The following is an 18,814-nucleotide window of genomic DNA, read 5'->3' on the forward strand; positions in this document are numbered from 1 at the left end:
GTAGTATAACACCTGTAGCACCTCCCTCAGACATACAGATACCTGCACTGAACCAAGTGTGTATCTGTTAGGGATTAGATTGTAAGCTCCTCTGGACCAAGGGCTGATATGAATGAATACACATGTCTGTTTATACAGGATGAGGATAATGGCCTTACCACGGCTTCCTGGCACTTCGAGATGAGAGGAAGGATCAAGACTCTTCAGCTGATAATGGCGGTATATAGGAGGTGTGAGACGTAGTGTTTGCAGAATGCAATATCTTCACCTGATACTCAGAGAGTAAAGTGCCCTTACTGCCCCCGACTGCTCATTACCTCCTCGTCCCATAATTCCCAGCTGTGCCCCTATCCCCGGGGAGGTATTATCTCTGATGTGCTACATGCAGATCATTTATGTCTTGCTGATGTGTATGATGATTGTTCTTCATTTATATAGTGCTGCCATATTACACAGCGCTGTACAGAGGAGATTTGTCATTTACATAAGCCCCTGCCCCATTGGAGCTCTAAATTCTCTAACGCACGCAACAAGTACCAGTATTTTTTGGGAAATAAATGTAATGTGTTAGTTAAGAGCCTTATTCGAGGGGTATAATTCTAATAATGTCCAGGTTATACCAATCCTAAAGCATGTGATGGTACTATGCAATTATCGTATGTCCCTGTATACAGGACAGGAGAAGTGGTTCTATGCAATTATCATGTATCCCTGTATACAGGACAGGAGAAGTGGTACTATGCAAGGAGAAGTGGTACTATGCAATTATCGTATGTCCCTGTATATAGCACAGGAGAAGTGGTACTATGCAATTATCATATGTCCTTGTATATAGGACAGGAGAAGTGGTACTATGCAATTATCATATGTCCTTGTATATAGGACAGGAGAAGTGGCAACTATGCAAGGAGAAGTGGTACTTTGCCATTATTGTATGTCCCTGTATACAGGACAGGAGAAGTGGCACTATGCAAGGAGAAGAGGTACTATGCAATTATTGTATGTTCCTGTATATAGGACAGGAGAAGTGGTACTATGCAATTATTGTATGTCCCTGTATAAAGCACAGGAGAAGTGGTACTATGCAATTATCATATGTCCTTGTATATAGGACAGGAGAAGTGGCACTATGCAAGGAGAAGTGGTACTATGCAATTATCATATGTCCTTGTATATAGGACAGGAGAAGTGGCACTATGCAAGGAGAAGTGGTACTATGCAATTATTGTATGTCCCTGTATATAGGACAAGAGAAGTGGTACTATGCAAGGTGAAGTGGTACTATGCAATTATCGTATGTTCCTGTATACAGGACAGGAGAAGTGATACTATGCAATTATCGTATATCCCTCTATACAGGACTGGATAAGTGGTACTATGCGGTCATGACATATCCCAGTATACAGAACAGAGGAATTGGTACTATGAAGTTGCCCCATATCCCGGTAAAGAGAAGTGGTACTATGTAGACCAATGGAAGTATTGCAGAAAGATCAATGGATTAATCCTTAGAATGAGATATGATACCAGCAGTAACTGGTAGTAATGTGAGGACGGTGCATGAACCTGTGAATGAATGTAAACATGTGACTCTATGGCTTTACTGTGCCACTGCCCCTCTGCCCCTACCCCACCATAAAGCACTACGTATCCCAGGATGCCATCCAGGGCTGTACCCAATCTCCAGGCAGCTATTTTCCAATTAATTTCACAAAGCAGCCAGCCGCGTCTCTCTTCTCCATCCTAATCCCACAGCCCCCAGAGGGTACGTGGATGATAAGCCGATAAGATCACATGGAGGCCAGAGCCAAGGCCGCAGAATGTCTCATCTGGTAATGGGGGTATTGTGTGGCCCAGGGTTAACCCCTTATTCTCTGGGGGAATGACAGTGGTCCAAGCCAATGGAAACATCTATAGATTGTAAGCTTGCGAGCAGGGTTCTCTTACCTCTCTGTCTGTCTGTATTACCCAGTATTGTCTTATCAATGTTTGTTCCCAATTGTAAAGCGCCACGGAATTTGCTGGTGCTATATAAATAAATGATGATGATGAAATATCTCTGTATATAGGAGAGAGGGGCACTGTTAGTCACACTATATATATATATATATTATACTGGAGGAGGTTGTGTTTGTATCACTGGGTCCCTGCAGGGTTCATTGGTGGTACCTGTACAATGGTAATGATATACTATGTTTTATTTCTTCCTTAATTTATACTCTGCTCCCTGTAAAACACATTCAGAGCTCTTTCAGCTGGTCGTGCTGTCCCTTGTACAATACATTGAGTCCTGTCAGTAGGTGGCGCTCTCCCTTGTACAATACATTGAGTCCTGTCAGTAGGTGGCGCTCTCCCTTGTACAATGCATTCAGAGCTCTGTCAGTAGGTGGCGCTCTCCCTTGTACAATACATTTAGAGTCCTATCAGTAGGTGGCGCTCTCCCTTGTACAATACATTGAGTCCTGTCAGTTGGTGGCGTTCTCCCCTGTACAATACATTGAGTCCTGTCAGTAGGTGGCGCTTTCCCTTGTACAATACATTGAGTCCTGTCAGTAGGTGGCGCTCTCCCTTGTACAATACATTGAGTCCTGTCAGTTGGTGGCGTTCTCCCCTGTACAATACATTGAGTCCTGTCAGTAGGTGGCGCTCTCCCTTGTACAATACATTGAGTCCTGTCAGTAGGTGGCGCTTTCCCTTGTACAATACATTGAGTCCTGTCAGTAGGTGGCGCTCTCCCTTGTACAATGCATTCAGAGCTCTGTCAGTAGGTGGCGCTCTCCCTTGTACAATACATTTAGAGTCCTATCAGTAGGTGGCACTCTCCCTTGTACAATACATTGAGTCCTGTCACTAGGTGGCGCTCTCCCCTGTACATTACATTTAGAGCTCTGTCAGTAGGTGGCGCTCTCCCCTGTACAATACATTTAGAGTTCTGTCAGTCGGTGGCGCTCTCCCAAGTACAATTCATGAGTCCTGTCAGTAGGTGGCGCTCTCCCTTGTACAATACATTGAATCCTGTCAGTAGGTGGCGTTCTCCCCTGTACAATACATTGAGTCCTGTCAGTAGGTGGCGCTTTCCCTTGTACAATACATTGAGTCCTGTCAGTAGGTGGCGCTTTCCCTAGTACAATATATTGAGTCCTGTCAGTAGGTGACACTCTCCCCTGTACAATACTTTCAGAGCTCTGTCAGTAGGTGACGCTCTCCCCTGTACAATACTTTCAGAGCTCTGTCAGCAGGTGGCGCTCTCCCCTGTACAATACATTGAGTCCTGTCAGTAGGTGGCGCTCTCCCCGGTACAATACATTGAGTCCTGTCAGTTGGTGGCGTTCTCCACTGTACGATACATTGAGTCCTGTCAGTAGGTGGCGCTTTCCCTAGTACAATATATTGAGTCCTGTCAGTAGGTGACGCTCTCCCCTGTACAATACTTTCAGAGCTCTGTCAGTAGGTGTCGCTCTCCCCTGTACAATACTTTCAGAGCTCTGTCAGTAGGTGGCGCTCTCCCCTGTACAATACATTGAGTCCTGTCAGTAGGTGGCGCTCTCCCTTGTACAATACATTGAGTCCTGTCAGTAGGTGGCGTTCTCCCCTGTACAATACATTGAGTCCTGTCAGTTGGTAGCGCTTTCCCCTGTACAATACATTGAGTCCTGTCAGTTGGTGGCGCTCTCCCCTGTACAATACATTGAGTCCTGTCAGTTGGTGGCGCTCTTCCCTGTACAATACATTGAGTCCTGTCAGTAGGTGGCGCTTTCCCTAGTACAATATATTGAGTCCTGTCAGTAGGTGACGCTCTCCCATGTACAATACTTTCAGAGCTCTGTCAGTAGGTGTCGCTCTCCCCTGTACAATACATTGAGTCCTGTCAGTAGGTGACGCTCTCCCCTGTACAATACTTTCAGAGCTCTGTCAGTAGGTGGCGCTCTCCCCTGTACAATAAATTGAGTCCTGTCAGTAGGTGGTGCTCTCCCCTGTACAATACATTCAGAGTGCTATCAGTTGGTGTCACTCTCCTCTGTACTGATTTTTACATATTAAACCCTTTGCAGTTACAAAACCTTTTTGAATTGGGGATTTCCTGTAATCCTGTGCTCTAGAAACGTCTGATTAATTACGTTTAACTCTTCCTGTGACTGGGAAGCTGCAGCCGGCAGTCAGTTAATCAGAACTGGAAAGAACTCTGCATTGTGGAGTTAATCAGAATCACCGCTCTCTCCGTGCACAAAGCAATTGAAAGATTAGAGATTAGAGAGCGTAACCCTGTGCGCTGGTAATAATCTCAGCGGCATTTATACAGAGAATAAGAAACCTTCTGTAATCCTTATACACACACTGACTGTCCCTGCGTTATCCTTACTGCACTAACACTGCACAGCACAAGCCTTGTCCTTATCCTTCTACTGCACTTCACTGTACACTGCACGTTACATGTACACTGCATACTAACCCCACCTATACTGCTGTGCTAGTATAATCATCATCATCATCCTATTATTTATATAGCGCCAACATATTCCGTGGCGCTTTACAAATTGGGGACAAACATAGTAAACAAACTGGGTAAAACAGACAAAGAGGTGAGAAGGCTGCTCGCAAGCTTACAATCTATGGATAATAATAACCCCACCTATACTGCTGTACTAGTATAATAATAACCCCACCTATACTGCTGTACTAGTATAATAATAACCCCACCTATACTGCTGTACTAGTATAATAATAAACCCAATGATGATATAATCAGGTGTAACCCCAATAAGCAATTAAAATGTGATATAACGGGCATACATGTGACATAACCAGGTGTACATGTGACATAACCAGGTGTATATGTGACATAACCGAGTGTACATGTGACATAACAGGTGTACATGTGACATAACCGAGTGTACATGTGACATAACTGAGTGTACATGTGACATAATCAGGTGTACATGTGATATAACAAGTGTACATGTGACATAACAGGTGTAGATGTGATATTACAGATATACATGTGACATAACTGGGTGTACATGTGATATTACAGGTATACATGTGACATAACTGGGTGTACATGTGATATTACAGGTATACATGTGATATTACAGGTGTACATGTGATATTACAGGTATACATGTGACATAACTGGGTGTACATGTGATATTACAGGTATACATGTGACATAACCGGGTGTACATGTGATATTACAGGTATACATGTGACATAACTGGGTGTACATGTGATATTACAGGTATACATGTGACATAACTGGGTGTACATGTGATATTACAGGTATACATGTGACATAACTGGGTGTACATGTGATATTACAGGTATACATGTGACATAACTGGGTGTACATGTGAGAATAGGTAGATGCAGCTGGTGCCATAGAGTTTCTCGTTTATTGCGCTATGTAAACGCTGTGGTGACATTTGATGTGGGCTGGTGCAGGTACACCCCCTCCTCCTCTGTGTGATCAGCCCCCTCTCCTCTGTCCCAGGGCTACAGATAACATTTACTGTACTGGTTAGATTATCTTCTGTCTGTAAACAGCCCCTGTAATATCTACTAGTGTCTGTCTGTGTCTGTAATAGTGTGTGTGTGTGTGTAATACAGTGTGTGTGTGTGTGTGTCTGTAACACTGTGTGTGTGTAATATAGTGTATGTGTCTGTTACACTGTGTGTGTGTGTGTAATACAGTGTGTGTCTGTAATACAATGTATGTATGTAATACATTGTGGGATAAGTGAATGAGAGAGGGTGGGGAGGAGGGAATGGGGAGAGTAGCGGAGGAGATGGGGTGGAAGGAGGGAGTGGAAAGAATGGGATGAGGAGATAGGGTGAGGAGCTGGGAGTGGAGAGAATGGGGGGCATAACGGAGGAGATGGGGTGGGAGGAGGGAGCAGAGAGAATGGGGGAGGAGATAGGGTGAGGAGCTGGGAGTGGAGAGAATGGGGGGAGTAGCGGAGGAGATAGGTGGGAGGAGGGAGTGGAGAGAATGGGGGGGTAGCGGAGGAGATGGGGTGGGAGGAGGGAGTGGAGAGAATGAGAGGAGTAGCGGAGGAGATGGGGTGGGAGCTGGGAGTGGAGAGAATTGTGGGAGTAGCGGAGTAGATGGGTTGGGAGGAGGGAGTGGAGAGAATGGGGGGAGTAGCGGACGAGATGGGTGGGAGGAGGGAATGGGGAGAGTAGCGGAGGAGATGGGGTGGAAGGAGGGAGTGGAGAGAATGGGATGAGGAGATAGGGTGAGGAGCTGAGAGTGGAGAGAATGGGGGGAGTAGCGGAGGAGATGGGGTCGGAGGAGGGAGCAGAGAGAATGGGGGGAGGCGATAGGGTGAGGAGCTGGGAGTGGAGAGAATGGGGGGAGTAGCGGAGGATATGGGGTGGGAGGAGGGAGTGGAGAGAATGGGGGGTATCGGAGGAAATGTGGTGGAAGCTGGGAGTGGAGAGAATTGTGGGAGTAGCGGAGTAGATGGGGTGGGAGGAAGGAGTGGGGAGAATGGGGGAGTAGCGGAGTAGATAGGTGGGAGGAGGGAATGGGGAGAGAAACGGAGGAGATGGGGTGGGAGCTGGGAGTGGAGAGAATTGTGGAAGTAGCGGAGGAGATGGGGTGGGATGAGGGAGTGGAGAGAATGGGGGGAGTAGCGGAGTAGATGGGGTAGGAGGAAGGAGTGGGGAGAATGGGGGAGTAGCGGAGTAGATAGGTAGGAGGAGGGAATGGGGAGAGAAACGGAGGAGATGGGGTGGGAGCTGGGAGTGGAGAGAATTGTGGAAGTAGCGGAGGAGATGGGGTGGGATGAGGGAGTGGAGAGAATGGGGGGAGTAACGGAGGAGATGGGGTGGGATGAGGGAGTGGAGAGAATGGGGGGAGGAGCTGGGAGTAGAGAGAATGGGGAGAGTAGTGGAGGAGATGGTGTGGGAGGAGGGAGTGGAGAGAATGGGGGGAGGAGATAGGGTGAGGAGCTGGGAGTGGAGATAATGGGGAGAGTAGCGGAGGAGATGGGTGGGAGAAGGTAATGGGGAGAGTAACGGAGGAGATGGGGTGGGAGCTGGGAGTGGAGAGAATTGTGGGAGTAGCGGAGTAGATGGGGTGGGAGGAGGGAGTGGAGGGAATGGGGGAGTAGCGGAGGAGATGGGGTGGGAGGAGGGAGTGGAGAGAATGGGGGGAGTAGCGGAGGAGATGGGGTGGGAGGAAGGAGAGGGGAGAATGGGGGAGTAGCGGAGGAGATAGGTGGGAGGAGGGAATGGGGAGAGTAGCGGAGGAGATGGGGTGGGAGGAGGGAGTGGAGAGAATGGGGGGGTAGCGGAGGAGATGGGGTGGGAGGAGGGAGTGGAGAGAATGGGGGGGTAGCAGAGGAGATGGGGTGGGAGGAGGGAGTGGAGAGAATGGGGGGAGTAGCGGAAGAGAGCAAGGAATGGGGAGTGATAGCTGAGTTATCTCCTCAGCTGATGCAGCAGGCTATGACACCTCTGAACCTTATTATTTTGGAATAGCAGATATTTATTGGGGTGTCAGACTCACAGAGCTGTGATGTGTATTTTAGCTACTGTTATAATGGAAACTGCTGGGCTCTGACATGAATGTGATTACACGGACCTGGAGATAGGGGCTCATAGCTACGTATGTATTCATCATACGTTGTGTTATCCGCTCTCATTCCCCGGTTATCTCAGCTCTTTTTACTTTTTCTGTGGTAAATTTACACTGTGTCCCAGACACATTTCACACCCTGTTACCCTCTCGGCTCCTAATATTTCATATTATAATCTTCCTATCAAACCCTGTCCTGTGCACTCCCAAGCCTCACACATTCTGTTTTCTCTAGAGCCTTGGAAGCCTCACTCAGGCAGCAGTTTTGGCTTTTATCTTTCTTGCTATTTACAATTAAGAGATTTTTTTTTTATTTTGTTTGTACATTGTGATCCTAGTGACTGGATAGGCTGCACTCTCAGTGATGTCACTGGTTCCTAGTGACTGGATAGGCTGCACTCTCAGTGATGTCACTGGTTCCTAGTGACTGGATAGGCTGCATTCTCAGTGATGTCACTAGTGACTGGATAGGCTGCACTCTCAGTGATGTCACTGGTACAGGTATATATGACACTGCTGTGTATGGTACCGGTATGTATGACACTGCTGTGTATGGTACCGGTATGTATGACACTGCTGTGTATGGTACCGGTATGTATGACACTGCTGTGTATGGTTCCGGTATGTATGACACTGCTGTGTATGGTACCGGTATGTATGACACTGCTGTGTATGGTACCGGTATGTATGACACTGCTGTGTATGGTACCGGTATGTATGACACTGCTGTGTATGGTTCCGGTATGTATGACACTGCTGTGTATGGTACCGGTATGTATGACACTGCTGTTTATGGTTCCGGTATGTATGACACTGCTGTGTATGGTATCTCTCAGTGATGTCACAGGTTCCTAGTGACTGGATAGGCTGCATTCTCAGTAATGTCACTGGTTCCTAGTGACTGGATTGGCTGCACTCTCAGTGATGTCACTGGTACAGGTATATATGACACTGCTGTGTATGATACAGGTATGTATGACACTGCTGTGTATGGTACCGGTATGTATGACACTGCTTTGTATGGTACCGGTATGTATGACACTGCTGTGTATGGTACCGGTATGTATGACACTGCTGTGTATGGTACCGGTATGTATGACACTGCTGTGTATGGTACCGGTATGTATGACACTGCTGTGTATGGTACCGGTATGTATGACACTGCTGTGTGTGGTACCGGTATGTATGACACTGCTGTGTATGGTACCGGTATGTATGACACTGCTGTGTATGGTACCGGTATGTATGACACTGCTGTGTATGGTACCGGTATGTATGACACTGCTGTTTATGGTACTGCTGTATATGACGGGTCATTCTGCAAATGGTATAAACAGGAATAGACTAGTGCAGGATCTTACATTTCCTACAATATATCAGCAGGTAAAACAATTAATCTGGGACACAAGAATCCAGATGCCGAATAGACGGTGATGTAATGTCTCTGCCCGGTTGGGGTCTCTGGTTTAAGCGGCAGTATGGACAGGTGTTGGGAGAATGAGATTTGGGGACTGGATGTCTTGGTGTCTTAGATATTAAGGTGGTTTCCATCAGTGACATAATCTGTGTAAAGCATTACTCAGCCCCTGAGGTGTGACGCTTCTGACGATTCTGAACATATAGCAAACAAAAACAAAAATTCTTAACAGCCTAATTCCAGTCCCTTTCACTTTATTTGTGGCAGGGAGACGTCTACACAATGTGCGTCAGATCCATCCTCTGTTCACCGGACGTATTGCTCTGTATGTCTCCTGGGACAGAGATGGTGGAGACCTGCGTGGAAATCGCTCACTGTCTATGCTCCTCTTTTCTCCTTACAGAGGCGTCGGTCCTGAGTTATGATGGCAGTATGTACATGAAGATCGTCATGCCAGTGGTCATGCACACGGAAGCCGAGGACGTGTCTTTCCGTTTCAAGTCTCAGCGAGCCTACGGGCTACTGGTGGCCACCACCTCCAGGGATTCTGCGGACACTCTACGACTGGAGCTGGACGGAGGGAAAGTGAAGCTCACAGTCAACTTAGGTATCGTATGAGTCCTTCCTCTCTGCGGGGGGCTGGGGGGCCATGTCAGTGTCGTTATTAATGTCCACCTTGTCACCGCTGCATGCTCCTGTCCATCCATACTCCTGAAATAACCCCCCGACCTCTGCGGTCTAAGGGACATTTCTTCCCCGCCCGGTATTAACCTGTTCCGTGCTGCAGAAGCCAGCCTTGGGCTGTCGTCACAATGCTCATCCTGCCTCTCCAGCAGTAACAGTGTTAATGAGGGGTTGGGAGAGGTAAGCCCCCATCCTGTATTACATCCAACTCTCTCTTCACTCGGTGCATTGAGAGAATGTATGATGCCCTCTTGGTGCACCGGTACATAGCGGCTGTTTTGAGCTGGTCAGTGCCTACATCTGAAATATCCAGGTTGGATTGGCTGAAAGTTGCCGCCTTCCCTTTAACTATGAGTGATGGGTAATAAGAGAGAACGATGTGACAAGATGGCAGCTCCTTAGTCTTACCACTCCCGTTATACATTTTCCTGCTGCTCATTGTGTTTATAGCCTCATTACTCATCTTTTGTCATCAGTGCCTCTTCCATTCTATTCCTCCACCCAAAACAGTCTCCTTCGTGTCAGGCCATGTGAGGTCGATGGTCTTTAAGAGAGGAAATATTTTGGCTTTGTCCTGTGCTAATCTGACTGCAGTTCTGTTCTCATGTTGAATTAGACCACTGTGCATTAGTCAAACTGAGACTGTGTTGGGTGATCTTTGTCTCTCCGCCTTCAGTGCTTTCCGTGTTGTGCCGTGTCCGTGCTCTGTCTGTCCGTGTTTCTGTGTTTTTAAGTTTCTTAGTCCTGTTCCATCGGCCATGTTACTTTCAAAGATGGCTCTCACTACCCTTCAAAGGCCTGAAGCCTGCGGCCCGTACAGCAAACAGCCTTGAGAACAGAGCGTGTTGGGCAGCTTGTAGGGGTGTGCAAAATGTCCAGCGTTCACCCCCATACAGTGAGAGACCTGACATATAGAGTCCAGTCCTATGATGGATGCTGTGGTAACAGGAGATCAGAACCCCTCATTCTGCCGCCCCCCCCACCCTCCATCCATTACATTGTGAGGTCTTCTTCTACGTCACCAGGTCCTTTGTGTCCATGGAGATAACTGGTCACAATCATCATCATCATCACCTTACCCTTCCTTTCCTGTGGAGTGGGGACTCTCCTAATATTTCCCTTCATTTCTGCTCATCTTTCTTTTTCTGGTCTATTCTTTTTTCATTTACGTCATTCTTTCTTCTGGTTGACGCTCCTCTCCCTTGTCATCCTGAATAATATTGGGGTTCTGATCTTCGTTCCTCTCTGCTGCTGTTACTGGTGAAGGTCCGTGTCTCTATATTTATTGCCCACCTGCCCCACCCCAGTTTCACGCCACGTTGCCCCCACTATTTGCTGACCTCACTGGTTCTCTGAGGCTGTTTGTTCCCACTTTTCTGTTGCGGTTGACGACACATAGCAAACCAAATCGCACGAAACAGCTGGCAGCCAGGATGCCCGGCTCGGGGAACATATCCAACCCTTCCTGCTCCGTTACTCAGGCCCAGCTGTTAAAGGTGCATTCTTTCTTATTTAGTACAAATACACTGAAACTGCTTAATCACTGTAGGAAATGAGCGTTCTCCCTGTAAATGTTTAAGACCCCAACATGTTCTGGTTACCCAGTCTTGTATGTTCTCCCTGTGCTATAACACGTTACCGTAAGTAGTTCTTAGCTGATCCCTGATTATATGTTTCTCAGTAAAGGATCTATCCACAGACCACGAGCAGGAAAGACCAGCGCCATTCACCTATAGCCAATCAAACGCTTGATAAGAATGAATGTACCTTTCACTTGCCGGCTGTGAGTAGGGACTATCTAGGGACTGTTTATCATACAGAAAGGGACAGAGGAGAACCAAAGTAGCAGGTTTGGGACCTTCTGTATCTCCCAGAATCGTACACTCTGACCACAACCGCTGAATGTAGAGCCGGGAGCACCCAAACTCTCCCCCTGCACAATGTGTTCGTGCGGTTTGCTGTTTGTACGTGGCCATTTTATAGATTGCTTTACACTTGTACAACTCAGACATTGCTCTACGTAACCAGACACGGCGCAGCGTCCCAGGTATCACACACTTCTACATAGTAACAGGAATTGTATGTTCCATAGGTCACATGATAGGCATATTCCACACGCTGGCCCCACCCACTGCGCACACACCTATATAAAATGGCCACTGTTGTTGCGTGTGTCTGTCCCCGGAAGGGTGGACCTCACTGTTTTTGGATGACTGCAGCTGTAACCTTGAAGGATACGAATTCATCTTTCATTTATTTTTTCCCATCTAGACTGTATCAGGATAAACTGTAACGCCAGTAAGTTTATACCCTCAACTCTCATTTTGATCTCACACTCTTGTTGTATAATTAGAGCTTCTCTGTTTGCATATTTCTGTTACCTTTTGTTTTAGTTTTGGACAATAATTAGCGCTGGGTGGTGTCCGCCCCTCACTGTACATTGTATCTATGCATCAAGCCTGACACCTAGTGGCCACACTGCAAGCTGCAGGCATTGTCCAAATTATGTAGCCTGACATGTATTGTTTGGGAGCAAAATCAAAGTTGCCTTTTCCCACCAGCGTGATGTGAAATATATTGTGATGATAATGATGATTTTACTGTGGGGATTTGTTTAAGTTTTCATATATGGGAATATAAAATGTATTATGACTGAAAATGACCTCCAGTCGTCACAGACTGGCATGAAAGGCCATAGAAAGGCAAGTTGTGGCTCTCGAGCTGTGGTGGAACTAAAAGTGTCAGCATGCCCCAGCAGGGAACCAGCTACATCACAGGTTGCTATATTCCATGTTTATATAATAACTCACCCTGGCAGATTATTATACGGGTGATTGTACCCACATAGGGCGTCTGAAGCCCGAGAGTACCCAGGGGCCCCTTGCACAGGTTTCTTGTAGGGTGGGGTTGTATGTTATTTTGCTATTTGGGAGAAAGGACTTGTTACACCCCTGGGCTGAAAGTAAGTGGCAGTACTTGCTGGAGCAGCGGAGACTATCAGAGGTAAGTGTTTATAAATTATGGTGATAAAGAGTTTTATTTCATTTGTATATTCCATACAGAACATGTCAGTCTTACAAATAGAAAATAACCTTGTAGGAGACAGTTCATGGTTTTCTGTATGAAGGAGATTTCCTACCGTCAGGTAATTGTAGTATATTGGCCTTTCCTTACTCACCCACAACTTTTATTAGATACTTTGTTTTCTTCCAGCCTCTTTCTGTGCGTTTCAGTTACTGCTGCAGCCTTTGGTTATAGTGCAGAGCAATGAACGCGCCAACAAACAGCATTACCTCACGTATGTCCATGTCTTAGGGGACTATCCCGCCCCCAGTTGGGAGATGTGTCCGACTAGCGCAGTGGAAGCATGCTGTCCTGATTCGTCCAACCACACCCAAGCTTATAAACGAACAATCCCCTGCATGTATAATGTAATATATAATGTAATATCATACGTGTGCTAATTATCATTTACGTGGCAGCCTTTGTGTCTGGCTGCAGATCTCCGTTCATTATTATCACACGAGATTGTGACGCGGATATCATTGATTTTTGCACCTCAGCACATTGGATCCACATCATTTTTTAAATAAAATTAAATCTATTACTTTTTAATATCATGAGAGATAACAGAGCTGGTAGGTTTACATGTGAAGTAGATGATATTATGAGAAATTACAGCCCCATATCTATATGTAGCCGCTGGTAACACAGAAGCTGACACACCCTGTGTCTGCAGCAACCAAAACAATTAATGTCTGTAACCCAGAATAACACGTGAGTGATAGGTACAGGCTGTATAGAAATAAACGTGTGCAGGAAAAAGCAGCTTTTCTGTGGACTACTAGGAATTACTTTGCTATATATATATATATATATATATATATATATATATATATATATATATATGGACTGTCTGCTCTGGGAGCTCCTATTGTGTCTCAGCCTCTTGTGTTCGTCTTCTCCAGAAATAAGATGTAGATTGTACACATCTGTGGCATTTTGTAGGCCGCTCCAGCGTGAAGCAGAGAATTATCTGCACAGGAACGCAGGTCATTATTTGCTTTCTCCTGAAACACGACTTTGATGAATCAGCCGGGGGTGGGAGACTGAGCTGCACGGAGAGAAATTATATTTCACATTTCCAGGGAACTTGAGTCTTCGTACATTTCACCTTCATGGCTCTATCTGGAGAATATACGCAACACACAGGGCGGGCGTCACTAAATTCATCACGTATGACTGAGGCTCTCAGCGGGTCCTGCTGGACGTTATATGTCAACAAGAACCGAAGCAGGTCTCCCGTTCCTGAAATGCGGGTTACAGTGTCCGGCAGTGTAATTTATAGTACAGAGGGGGAAAAGCTTTATTGCAATGTACAGTTATAACACACACCATTATTGGGAAAATCGGCTATGAAACTGCCCCTCCCCTTGTCTTATACTTCCTGCTTCATTATTTAAATGAGCTGTGGGTGTGGGGGCAGCAGATTATGTGACACTGCTCATGTGATCACTCGGAGCCAATGTACTGAGAGCTGGCAGTAGGGTGAGGTCACAGGATGTTTCTCAGGAGCACAGTGAGCTCTGCCAGTACATGGGCGGGTCGCACTCATACTCATGAATATTCATAGCAGTCTTCATATTGGAATGTAATATGAATAATACACGGTGTAAAGGGACATATGTGTAATTCTGTGTTGTGTGTTGGGATATCTGTGTGCAGCTGACAGCTCAGCCGTAGGGGATCTGATAAATACATAGAACCATGAGTCTGTACATTGAGGTTGTAACTATTTATATGGAAACGTTACCTGGATACTATGTACTTCAGGTCTGTGCGGGGTTCAATTACTGAGCGGATTGGTCTTCTCTGGTGTATTTAGGAGTCATTCAGACTATTCAATAGCTGTTCTGCAAGTTCCTGCTGTACAGTGAATTCAGAATAAAGCAGTTACCCCGTTAACCCCAGAATTAGGGGGAGACCTCCTGTACTCCTGGCGGAGCAGCCAATTATCCAGTAAAGTGAGTGAGGATTTTTACACAAGTGGCGTCACCAAGCCGTTCCCACCTCAGTGATCCTCCCACTTAATGACGCACATTACGTTATAAAGCCACGCCCACCTCCCAGTGGAAATGTACGAGAGCCCTCTGCCCACTGAAACGTGTCACACTCCGATTTTGTGGTGCGTTGGGTAGTGGCGCTTCCAGTAGGTGCTGTGTGAGCAGCACACGTGGTTCGGTACCGGCAGCCAGACAGGGACCTAGCATCGGTGCAGCAGGTGCTGTGCGCCGGGGCCCATGGAGATAATGGGGCCCACTGCATGGGGAGCTAGCGAGCTGTGGGCCCATCTGCCCCACCTCCCTGCACCAGGGCCCAGAGCTCGCTAGTTACTCCTGTGCAGCTAGAACAGGTTACAGGCATCTGAGCGCTCTGCAGAATGTATGGCGCCAAAATGACTGATTTTTGCATCCAGTTATATAAACTGTAGTTGTCTTCCCGTCACCATCACTCACTCCGTCACACAGACACGCAGGGCGGAGAGGTAACTCTGCTGCTCTCATGTCACATGTGTGTGTCATGGCATCACATGTGCACCTGATACAACATGGCACCCAGCGCATGTAATGATGACATCACCTGTCTGCCCGGGGGGAAAAGAATATATAAATGTGGCCTTTCAGAGCCAAGGCTGCACCAGTGACAACTGTATAGGATACCATGTCTAATATAGAGGCAGTGACATGTATATAGGACCCCACAACTAATATAGAGCCAGCTATTTATATAACACCACTAATTTTGCTGCGCTGTACAGAGAACTCACATCAGTCCCTGCCCCATTGGAGCTTACAGTCTAAATCCTCTAACACACACACACACACACACACACAGAGGAACTAGGGTCAATTTGATAGCAGCCAATTAACCTACTAGTATGTTTTTTTGGAGTGTGGGAGAAAACCGGAGCACCCAGAGGAAACCCACACAAACACGGGGAGAACATACAAACTCCTCACAGATAAGGCCATGGTTGGGATTCGAACTCATGACCCCAGTGCTGTGAGACAGAAGTGCTAACCATTGAGCCACCGTGCTGCTAATATAGAGCCAGTGACATGTGTATCGGTCCGTCTGGCCAATGTACAATTTCTTGTGCACTATTTGTGTATCACTGCTTGTAGCAGGGGCTGGAGACTGTTACCCTTTACTGAACTGATGGATAAGAATTTGACCGTGACTCGGTGACTTTCTGCTGCTGGTTCCCAGACTTTAACTGATTCCCTGTAGGATAAAGTTTTGGCACCTGTGTTGTAATCTACATATAATGGTTTGGATGTTATTGTACAATATCTATATTCACCTATAACTATGCGGGAAGGGTGAAGGAAATTGTCACTTTGTCATTGCAGGATATATTGATATAAATACTTAGAGATAATGGTCGCTGAAAGGTTAATGACAGGATGGAGTCAGGCGTTTGCCTAGCGGCCACCATTAGACTCCTCGCAGTGCTGGAACTACCATTGGTGCGGTAGGTGCCGCGCACTGGGGTCCATGGAGATAAGGGGGCTCTCTGGATGGCAGATGCAGAGAGTCAGGGGCCCCGGTTCCCTCCTGCCCGCCTCCCTGCATTGGGGCCACAGCTCACTAGTTCTCACTCCCCGGTTACAAGTTGTGTCTGACAGTGACTCACACTTACACGCTGTGCAATGTGCTCTACTGACATCAGCACATTGTGGCTTAATGTCTTCAACCAAACACAGAACAGACGTATTTATGTGACGTTCTCCGTCCAGTGTCATTATCCCTGTATTAAGGGTTTAGTCACTGGCTGCTCATGCAGAGCTATAGTCTGGATGTTTAGTACCGGGAAATTTAAAGCGGTATCGCCCCTGTTGCCCGGGCAAAGCTTCCTAACGCTGTTACAATCAATTATCTCAGGATGGCGATAACAGAAGCAAATCATTAGCAATTATAATTAATGAAACTATAGTTTAAATAATTTATCATTTATTTTATCTACTTTTAAATAGTTTTAATTTATTTATTACAAAGTGGAGCTGAAGACTGATTTCTGGGCTGTCTGTACCACGGCATCCAACTAGGGAACTGGTACCACTGTGTCCAACTAGGGAACTGGCACCTTTGTGTCCAACTAGGGAACTGGCACCACTGCGCCCAACTAGGGAACTGGCACTACTGCGCTCAACTAGGGAACTGGTACCACTGCGCCCAACCAGGGAACTGGTACCACGGCATCCAGCTAGGGAACTGGCACCACTGTGTCCAACTAGGGAACTGGCACCACTGTGTCCAACTAGGGAACTGGCACCACGGCGCCCAACTAGGGAACTGGTACCACTGCGCCCAACTAGGGAACTTGCACCACTGAGCACAGCTAGGGAACTGGTACCACTGCGCCCAACTAGGGAACTGGTACCACTGTGTCCAACTAGGGAACTGGCACCACTGTGTCCAACTAGGGAACTGGCACCACTGTGTCCAACTAGGGAACTGGCACCACTGCGCCCAACTAGGGAACTGGCACCACTGCGCCCAACTAGGGAACTGGTACCACTGTGTCCAACTAGGGAACTTGCACCACTGTGTCCAACTAGGGAACTTGCACCACTGTGTCCAACTAGGGAACTGGCACCACTGTGTCCAACTAGGGAACTGGCACCACTGCGCCCAACTAGGGAACTGGCACCACTGTGTCCAACTAGGGAACTGGCACCACTGTGTCCAACTAGGGAACTGGCACCACTGTGTCCAACTAGGGAACTGGCACCACTGCGTCCAACTAGGGAACTGGCACCACTGCGCCCAACTAGGGAACTGGTACCACTGCGCCCAACCAGGGAACTGGTACCACTGCGCCCAACCAGGGAACTGGCACCACTGCGCCCAACCAGGGAACTGGCACCACTGTGTCCAACTAGGGAACTGGCACCACTGCGCCCAACTAGGGAACTGGCACCACTGTGCCCAACTAGGGAACTGGCACCACTGTGCCCAACTAGGGAACTGGCACCACTGTGTCCAACTAGGGAACTGGCACCACTGCGCCCAACTAGGGAACTGGCACCACTGCGCCCAACTAGGGAACTGGTACCACTGCGCCCAACTAGGGAACTGGTACCACTGTGCCCAACCAGGGAACTGGCACCACTGCGCCCAACTAGGGAACTGGCACCACGGCGTCCAACTAGGGAACTGGTACCACTGTGCCAAACCATTGAACTGATACCACTGTGCCAAACCAGGGAACTGATACCACATCGCCCAACTAGGAAACTGGTACCACTGCGTCCAACTAGGGAACTGGTACCACGGCATCCAACTAGGGAACTGGTACCATGGCGTCCAACTAGGGAACTGGTACCACTGTGCCCAACTAGGGAACTGGTACCACTATGCCCAACTAGGAAACTGGTACCACTGCGTCGAACTAGGGAACTGGTACTACGGCATGCAACTAGGGAACTGGTACCATAGCGTCCAACTAGGGAACTGGTACCACGACGCCCAACTAGGGAACTGGTACCACGGCACCCAACTAGGGAACTGGTACCACTGTGAACAACTAGGGAACTGGTACCACTGCGAACATTTAAGGAACTGGTACCATGGCACTCAACTAGGGAACTGGTACCACTGCGAACATTTAAGGAACTGGTACCATGGCACTCAACTAGGGAACTGGTACCACTGTGCCAAACCATTGAACTGGTACCACTGTGCCAAACCAGGGAACTGATACCACATCGCCCAACTAGGGAACTGGTACCACTGCGTCCGACTAGGGAACTGGCACCACTGCGCCCAACTAGGGAACTGATACCATGGTGCCCAACTAGGGAACTGATACCACAGCGCCCAACTAGGGAACTGGTACCAGGGCGTCCAACTAGGAACTGGTACCACGGCGTCCAACTAGGGAACTGGTACCACTGCGTCCAACTAGGGAACTTGTACCACGACGCCCAACTAGGGAACTGGTACCACTGTGAACAACTAGGGAACTGGTACCACTGCGAACATTTTAGGAACTGGTACCACTGCGAACATTTTAGGAACTGGTACCATGGCACTCAACTAGTGAACTGGTACCACTGCGAACATTTAAG

The 18,814-nt window shown here is 47.6% G+C and overlaps 1 protein-coding gene across 9 annotated transcripts in view; it reads left to right on the forward strand.

The window, feature by feature from the left end:
• NRXN3 (neurexin 3) overlaps positions 1 to 18,814 on the forward strand; it is a 334,121-nt gene that overhangs the window by 108,850 nt on the left and 206,457 nt on the right. For 5 of the 9 annotated variants that reach the window (XM_075192090.1, XM_075192091.1, XM_075192092.1 and 2 more), the window contains 2 exons: positions 9,400 to 9,603; positions 11,952 to 11,978. In XM_075192090.1, the coding sequence (XP_075048191.1) occupies positions 9,400 to 9,603; positions 11,952 to 11,978 (231 nt within the window). The remainder of the gene's footprint in view (positions 1 to 9,399; positions 9,604 to 11,951; positions 11,979 to 18,814) is intronic. The other 4 variants (XM_075192094.1, XM_075192097.1, XM_075192098.1 and 1 more) reach the window with 1 other exon arrangement.

This window comes from Mixophyes fleayi, chromosome 12 (assembly GCF_038048845.1).
Source record: "Mixophyes fleayi isolate aMixFle1 chromosome 12, aMixFle1.hap1, whole genome shotgun sequence".
Taxonomy (NCBI): Eukaryota; Metazoa; Chordata; class Amphibia; order Anura; family Limnodynastidae; genus Mixophyes; species Mixophyes fleayi.